General features: G+C 49.1%; 1 protein-coding gene across 1 annotated transcript in view; it reads left to right on the plus strand.

Moving 5' to 3' along the window:
• The window catches only part of Ptprn2 (protein tyrosine phosphatase receptor type N2), a 755,793-nt gene that overhangs the window by 690,418 nt on the left and 56,600 nt on the right, over window positions 1–8,775 (plus strand). The window contains exon 15 of the mRNA XM_021201639.2: window positions 793–940. Coding sequence (XP_021057298.1) covers window positions 793–940 — 148 coding nt within the window. The remainder of the gene's footprint in view (window positions 1–792; window positions 941–8,775) is intronic.

An 8,775-nucleotide genomic window follows, 5' to 3' on the forward strand; every position in this document is an offset into this window, starting at 1 on the left:
AACAGCAGTNTGGAAATGTAAGCTAAATAAACCCTTTCCTCCCCAACTTGCTTCTTGGTCATGATGTTTGTGCAGGAATAGAAACCCTGACTAAGACACCTGGTATCCACAGAGAAGCTGTCTTTCTCTCCCTGAGCCCCTTGGAAAGTGGCTCAATTCAGGACCTGGTGAAGGCTGTGGTTCTGGTTCAGCCTCTACCCAGAGGCTGTCCAGCAGGACCCTGGCTGGATCTAAAGGGACTTGCCATATACACTGTCACTTGCAGGGATGCATCCCCAGGGTTTCTTGGTGGCTATGTACCACTATTCTCCTCTGTAACGTCATTTGATCTGTGTCTTTCTGTCCCTTGATTTGAGAAGTAACGTTCTCAGGGAGGTTTTCAAGCGCGTGTACCCCGGCTGCCCCTGCTCAGAAGCTTCCCATGTCCTGTGTGCACGTCTCCCTAATGCTGCTTCTCCTTGCACCAGCGCTCCTTGCTCCTCAGCACAGCCACCATACTGACCTGGCCTCTGCATCCTATGTCTGTTCCTCCCCATCCCAGGTATATATGACATCCCTATAGCAGACCCCATACCCCAGTTGGACATGTTTTCTTTGTACATTTTGCCTGTCAGGGAGCTACCTGGCTTCCCTAGAAGATCACCCTTGCTCAAGCACACTTCACAACTCCAGGTTCAATGCTTAAGTTCAGCCCCCAAACACAAAAGCTGGGATAACGATGTACTCCCTGCTTCCAGACCTGGCCTTGCCAGTCCTAGATCCCACACTCCTGACTCTGCGTGTCCTTTTCAGGCCTACATGGAAGACCATCTGAAGAACAAGAACCGTCTGGAGAAGGAGTGGGAAGCACTGTGCGCCTACCAAGCAGAGCCCAACAGCTCGCTTGTGGCCCAGAGAGAGGAGAATGTACCCAAGAACCGTTCCCTGGCTGTGCTGACCTGTATGTATCTAGCTTGGGTGACCTAGCAGGGGGAGAGGAGGTGGGGACACCTGACTGTGATTTACCCTGCCCACCATCACAGTCTGCAGAGCCCCAAGGTCTATTCCACCTCTGTATGCAAACTTAAGCTCCCAGACTTGTTTCCTCTTACAACTGCCCCAGCCCCAAAAGCCAGATTCCCTCTTTGGGTCCTGTGGTGGATCACAGATAGTGCCTATTGGGGACAGAGGAACCCTACTGGGAACTATTCCCATGACTGTTTTCTCTAGTGTAGGAAACCTATGGGATCCTATGGTCTGAGAACATATGGGGCTGTGGGAATGGGCACGGTCATTAACATAGAGTTAGGTATCCCAGCTCAGCTTTAACTGTGGTCACTGGTGTTACTGGTACAATATTGCCACAGACATGGATGGCTCACTCTACCTGGGTACCACTGTTGTCCTGAAGCCACTCCAGTGGAGAACGATTTAGTTTCCTGTAGTGAAAAGATATACTTAGGTGGGCATGCAAAATACAGACCCCCTGGTACAGGGACTGGGTGTGTACATCTTGATTGTAGCTGGCTCTCTTCCACATCACTAGCCATGGGTACTCACACGACCTAGGGAAAGTTTGGACTTTGACTGACAATATGAGCCTACCCAAGGAAGGCTTCAGTAATCAAAGTCTTCCCATATAAACAGACACTTGACAAACATTGGTCTGTTCAGAGGTGATGGCTACATGTGAATAACTGAGCTGCTCTTCTACCTCAAGACAAGAGGTACTTGTCCATAGATCAGAAATAATAAAATGAATTTTGCTATCCCTGCTCTGAGAGCCTGGCGAAGCCATGCTGGTCTCAGGTTAGCATAAATAGAGCACACAGAATGAAGATCCACGCTGAGATGGCAGAAAGCACCTTGTCATTGAGCCCCCACCTGGGGCTTTGCAGCTTGCAGGCCAGTGACATCTAAGGGCTCTCTTCCAAATAGCAGCATGTTATAGCATCCCCTTCAGTCAGACCTCCTTGGCTTCTCCTTAGAATAAATGCAGAAGTTTGGACTGAGTTTCAAGCTATGTGCCAAAGTCATGCAGAGCAGTGAGCCTTTAGAATTCAGGTTACCCACCTACGTGTCAACATTTTCCAGAAAGAGAGAGAGGCTGGTATTCTACTCTCTGCTTCCAGGGGGTTGGGGGGTGTCCAAACATGTTCCCCTTAGACAGCTATGATTAGGAACTTGTAGTTTACAGGTTTTATATTTAGAAGAAAAGCAAAATAAAGCAGGTCCCACCAACAGCCAGACTTTGTTAAACACCAGCCGTGTCAAAGACAGTTGACAGGTACTAAGATGCCTGACTACCAAGCCACTGTCCCTATGCTATGGCAGGGTTGTGATGGATAGGGTAAGTGGGGACCAGGGGGCTGGGCTGGCTAGAAATGGGTTAAAGGCATCTGACTGTGCTTCAGTTTGAAGTCCGCTCCTCAGAACATGCCCTCCCCTAAGAGGCTGGCACAGGCAAACGGTTGGCACTACTGTGGTAGCCAAGGGGAGGACCAGAGCACTTGGGCCTCTGTGACAGACAGATGTTCATCCCTGTCTGTCCACACTAGAGTAAGGCAGAAAGAAAAATGCTTCCAGGCATGCCAGGAACATGATTGGTACCAACTCCTGGTGCCAACCAATAGGACTCTGCCACCCAGCTCTCAGCTGCACCGAGTATGAAAAGCATCAGTTATTGGAGGCCAGGGTCACTAGGGGACTCAGTTTCTCCAGCTTCTGGAACCCTGGACTCCCTCCCCCCCCCCCCCCCCGCTCTCGGGACCCTCTTCTAGTTTCCCTCCCGAGCAGTGCCCTCTAGCTGTGGCTTGCTGACCTCTGTCCCAAACTCTGGGGAGCACCCCTCACCTATCCGGTTTGCTGTCTCTCATTAGAGGAATTGGCCCTGCCACAGTCGAAGAATGCTAAGAAGGGCTTTTCTCATGTTGCTCTGTTTATAAGCGTGCATGCTGATAGCCCACTACAGGAACGTGAGTGGCAAGATGGGGATTCAGTTCCCCAGCCCTCTGTACTTCCTGTTGGGGTTTCTCACAAAATAGAACTGTCTTTCAGTCTGGATGGGTTACTTTGTCCCCTTTCTGTGACAGTCTCCTTCATCTCTTACTTTCATCCAGGCATCCAGGCCCCCAACCTCCAGATCGTCCCTGCTCCTGCCTTGTAGTCTACACCCTCACCTAGGCCTGTCACTCTTCCTCGAAGCTCCCTATGCTTGCTATCTGTCCCCAGGCTTTTGCAAGCTTGTTCCACTCCTCTGCCCTTGAAGATCCCCTCATACCCTTTCTCCCCACTGCCTCTTTGCTGGTGTGGTTCTGTCCAAAACCCTGCCAAGGCCGTCCAGCACTGGGCCAGTGAGGTGGCAAGGGGTGTAGCAGAATCACAAGTAGGAAGGCCAGGAACAGGGTCCCCACAGCCCAGCCTCTCCAACACAACACCATCAAATTCTCAAAGAAGCCGCAGCCCACACTCTCTAGGCACCAGGCCAGCGTGTGACTGTATCTAGTTGCATTCTCTTGGAACTTTAAAGAATCCATAGGCAGTTTTTGTGCATAGTTACAAAGAATTATGCAATACTTTGTTGGTCTGATTTTTAGATCACCAGCAGGAATATAATGCTGTTTTGGCACACTATTATAAATAAATGGAAAGAAAATTTTGTATCTGAATTATGATGAGCGAGAGGGGGCAGAGAGACAGACAGAGAGAAAGGGGGGAGAGTGAGAGATTAATTGATTGATTCTGAAGTTATAAGCAAGAATACTTCTTGGCACAAAACCAAAGAGAACAAAGAGCTGGATACACAGGTGTGTGGCAAGGTCTAGAGTACAGAGCAGTCTCCTGTCTCATACCTGTGTAGTATCGAGAAGCAACTTGCAGTCCTAGGGGATGAGCTGATGTGACGTGTAGGCAGCGTGCTCCCTATGATAGAAGGATGTCCTCCCAGGCGTTCCTTCCATGCTCCCTATGATAGAAGGAAGTCCTCCCAGGTGTTCCTTCTCTCTTAGGTCCTAGGTTTCTACATAGAGAGCACTCATCTACATTTGTATGGGACTCATGTGGCCATGCTGGATCACTTCCAAGTTGCCATCAGAATCCGAGGACGTTTCCATAATGGTGGCTGTTAGCCCTGAGGTGCAAGCCCTGCCCAACCATCCATGCTTAGTGAGTTGTATCAGAGGAACTGTACTCCGCCTTATCTCTAGCAGCGGGGACTTTGTTAAATCTCGGAGACTCTGCCCTGTGTCTGTCTTAGCGCACCACCTCCTCTCTTGGATTTTACTGCCTGCTCTTTTACGTTTCTCACATCTTCAAGTCATTGGTCTAGGAGAGTCAACATGGCATCCTCTGTGCTGGCTGAGACCCATCGGGTGTCCTCTGGGAGAGGTCTGGTCGATGAGCCTAGGCCTGCAGTCTAGCAATGTGAACCACTCCCAGACCCTGGCAGCTCGAGCCTGACCTGTCTAAGCACTCACAACCAGCATGCAACCAAAGCTAGCTATGCATTGCCTTTGTCTTTCTAGTGATAGCAGTGCTCGTCTTGGAGCTGTCTCTACTGCAAGTGGAGGAACTTACACTAAAATGGCTGTATAACCTGCCCAGGGTAGAAGCCAGCCTTTACCCTCAGATAACTGCTTGCAGAACTGACCCATCATAGCACGCATGCCGTTTCCCAGGAACGCTCCTTACAATGCTTGGCATGGTACCCCCAATCTTCCCAATACTATTTTTAAAGCCCCCTGTTGAAACACTTGGCAGTAACCCACAAACTGGCTCTGGGCTCAGCCACTCCCACTTAGCATAATTCTGGGCCAAATGATGACTCTATTTTAGTCATTAAGATATAAAAATATATTAGCCCACATTAAAAAATGAGGGCCTTTTTATCCATAGCTGCAACTCTGTTATTACATCATGACCTGATGATGTCATATCACTAATATCATCTGGCCTTATTGGCTCACTCAGGCTGTAATAGCTAATGAATGACTTACATGACAGTGGCTTTTTCTTTCCCAGTACTGGGGCTTTGACTTCCCCAATAGAGAGAGGGTCAGCATGACAAGTTCCTGCTGCGGCCACTCCTTGGCTCATAGTGTCCAAGACTACAGTGTCCTCTGTTAGGGGATGCTACCATCTGAAGCAAGGCCCAATGCCATGACCTTACCATGGCTAAGCCACATCCTGGCAGTCATGGTCTCAGATTTTGGAAGGCAATAGCCAGAATTCATTGTATGAACCCCAAGGACGTGGCCTAGTCCAGAGCTAACCGCAATGTTCAAGGGTCCTTGATATCCCCATCATGCACATCTGCCATTTGTTTTACTCTGTCTTAGCCAGGCCTCCATCATGGCTCACAGCCCTGCTTTTTTCCCCTACATGCCCCCAGTAAAGCAGTTATCATAGTGACCACCTCCCTTACCAGGTGATCATGAGGCTTCTACACAGGAGCCTCTCCGAGAGCTGTATAGGCCCACAAGAAGCTCAACTGACTCCTCTCCAATGTCACCCAGCCTGAAAGATGAGCCTGGCCAGCAGCACACCCCCACAGAGCTACAGAGAGCTGAATGTTCTGTAATCTCAATGTACAGAGCCTCCCATTCCCATATGTTCTTCCTCATCTTTTTCCTGCCTCCATCCCCACTCGGCTCATCCTTATTGGCTTTATAGGGTTAGGCTTCCAAAGATTATAGCTAATGGTAGCCTTTCATCGGAAATCAAGCTAACCCTTATGGGGTCCCAGTCAAGACCACACATGCTGTCAGAGTACCTATGATCCATACGCAGCAGCTTAGGACATAGCTTATTCACTGTCTGATAGCTGAGTATCTGGTGCTTGTTCCTTGTCATCTGGCTCGAGGACAAGAGAACAGTTTCCCTTACAAGGGCCGTGTCTTAGGTCTTCATGAGACAAATGCAAGCAGACTACAGATGGGAGAGGCTCCCACCAGGCTGAGTCTGGGAGGCCACAATGGACTACTTATGACCCACTGTGAGGCAGCCAAGGAAGCCAGGCATAGGAGGTGAGGGCAATCAGCTACAGCGAGCTTGCAAGCTTGAAGAAAGCCATTTTAGCTTTATGACCTCTGGAGGTGAGGGCTGTCATGTCCAGTCACTGAATGCTTCAAAGTTGTGAGAGTTGTCGCATCAGTGCAGATAGCTTGCACGCTGAAGATGAGCCAGCTCAGCGCACCAAGACTCACCTTGGGGATGGACCCACACTGAGGGCATCTCTGCCACAACTAGCAGAAAAGGGTGGTGAGAATACCCACTTGTGGAAATGGTCTGCTGCTCTTCCTGTGGAAATGGAGAGCAGGTGGCTAGTGGGACCGTTTCCTCGATTGGGAAGCAGCCTCGTCCATGCGTGGTCTGGTGTCACTAAGGGAAGAGCTCAGCTTTTTCTGCTCGTACTTTTGCATATGATAACATTAGACACTGACTCCATTAGGAAGTTCAGGGTCACGGCTCCTGCGCACATCCTCAGCAGCTCTACCCCTACCCCTGCGCTGCCCTGTGTCCAGAGAGGTACCGTATGCTGGGCTTCAGCAAAGACCACTGTTTCTCTGGTTGTTTTGTTCTGGTTTGTTTTGTTTTGTTTTGGTTTGGTTTTGGTTTTGTTTTTCAAGACAGGGTTTCTCTCTGTAGCCTGGCTGTCCTGGAACTCACTCTGTAGACCAGGATGGCCTCGAACTAAGAAATCCTCCTGCCTCTGCTTCCTGAGTGCTGGGATTAAAGGCACGTGCCACCACGGCCCGGCCTTGTTTTGTTCTGTTTTGAGACAGGATCTCCCCGCATGTAACTGTGGTTGGTTAGAAACTTGTTATGAAGACCAGACTAGCCAGGAACACACAGAGATCCTCCCAAGTGTTTGGATGAAAGGCGTGCACCACCATGCTTGGCCTGGCCGCTGCCTCTGGAACAAATGTGTCTATCATGCTGTGGTTCTGCTCCTGGGTGACAGAGACCATGGCCTCCTTTCTGAGAGCCCGTGAAGAAAGATGCACCTCTTCCTGGCTGTGAGATTGCTGGTCCTTTTGGTTCTTTGGTGTTCTTCCACAAATGTTCATCGTAGGTTAAGTCTCTGTGTTAAGTGGGGTAGTTCTGGCCGTGTGTTCTTCTTTTCTGGAAAGCATGCCAAGGGTCAGACGACACATCTCTGGAACCCCATTAAGCATCCTGACGTCGGTCAAAAATAGCACCTCTACCTTTCTGTCCCCCAAACAAGCTTTATTCTTCAAAAGTTACACAATGTGCACACCAACAAGATGACTGTTCTCTGAAAATTATAAAAGTGTGGTGTGATGTAAGAGAGAGAAAAAAAGAGAGATGCACTTTTGTGTCTATACTGATGTGCTTACACATACATGCATATGAGTGTGGGGACCAATGGGAAATGTCAGGTGCCACCCTGAGGAATGGTGTCCACCTCCTTGGAAACAAGGTCTCTTATTGGCCTGGAGAGCATCCAGTTTAAGCTAAACTTGCAAGCTGGCAAACTCCAGGGGTCTTCCAGTCTCTGCCTCCCAGTACTTGGATTACGGGATCGCAGCACCATGCCTGATAGTTTATACTGATAATGGGATCAAATCCACGTCCTTACACATATAGGAAAGTGTTTTACCAACCCTGCATACCCTAAAAGTGTGGTTTTATAGATGTTGACCCACTTCAAGCTTAAGCTCCCAAGAGCTGTGTGTTTTGCCAACTACGGATCTTGTGTCCCTGTGTAGGGCTAAGTCATAACCCCTATGTGTCAGAGGCCCTTCTGGGAGGACCTCACAGACAGCATGGTCCTGCCTGGCTTGCCTCTGTATGCTTATACAAGATGGTTCAGTGGATCTGTAACCAATTGAAGATGCTGTAACCCTGGGGAACCCGAATCACAAGTACTTCCCCTGCACTGTGCATCTAGGAGAGAACTGAGCAGGTACTTCTCACACTGGCACCAGTTTCTCCTCACAGCCTGGAATCCCAGGCTCAATGAAAAGGAGAAAGTGAATGGAGCCAGTGTTCCACTCTCTCTGCTTCCTGGCTGTGGATGCCATGTGACCAGTTGCCTTGTGTCCTGCAACTATGCCATCTCCACCAAGATGGACAGTACCTTAAAACTGTGCCAAGACAAACCCTTCCTTACATTGCTTTTGCCAGATACTTCCTCACAAGAAAGCAACTAATGTAGAAAATAGTTACCAAGAAGTGAGGCCGCCCACAGGTCTTGGGATTGACTCTGAGGTTTTAGAAATGGTTTGCCAGAGGAATGTAGGATTTAAAACTGTGATCTAGAAGTCCTTACTACTACGCAGAGCTTAGTGGGCCATTCTAGTCAGAGTCTGGAAGAGCAGAATAACATGAATACTAGCTCCATCTAGGACTCCCATCAAGAGCTGAGGCAGTCAAGTCTGCTGAAGAACCTGGCTACCATCTGCCTAGGCCCTGAAAATCTAGTGAGGCTGAGTTATGAACTAAGGCGTTTGACGAGGGAATCTCAAGACAGGATAGCACTTGGGCTGTTGCATAACTACTGCTTTCTAGCCAGGCGTGGTGGTGCACGCCTTTAATCCCAACACTTGGGAGGCAGAGTCAGGCAGATTTCTGAGTTCGAGGCCAGCCTGGTCTACAAAGTGAGTTCTAGGACAGCCAGGGCTATACAGAGAAACCCTGTCTCAAAAAAAACAAAAACAAACAAAAAAAAAACCCAAAACAAACAAAAACCCTTCTGCTTTCTGCATTTCATCTTTGTAACAGAGAGAGAGAGAGAGAGAGAGAGAGAGAGAGAGAGAGAGAGAGAGAGAGAGA

This window comes from Mus pahari, chromosome 7, assembly GCF_900095145.1.
Source record: "Mus pahari chromosome 7, PAHARI_EIJ_v1.1, whole genome shotgun sequence".
Taxonomy (NCBI): Eukaryota; Metazoa; Chordata; class Mammalia; order Rodentia; family Muridae; genus Mus; species Mus pahari.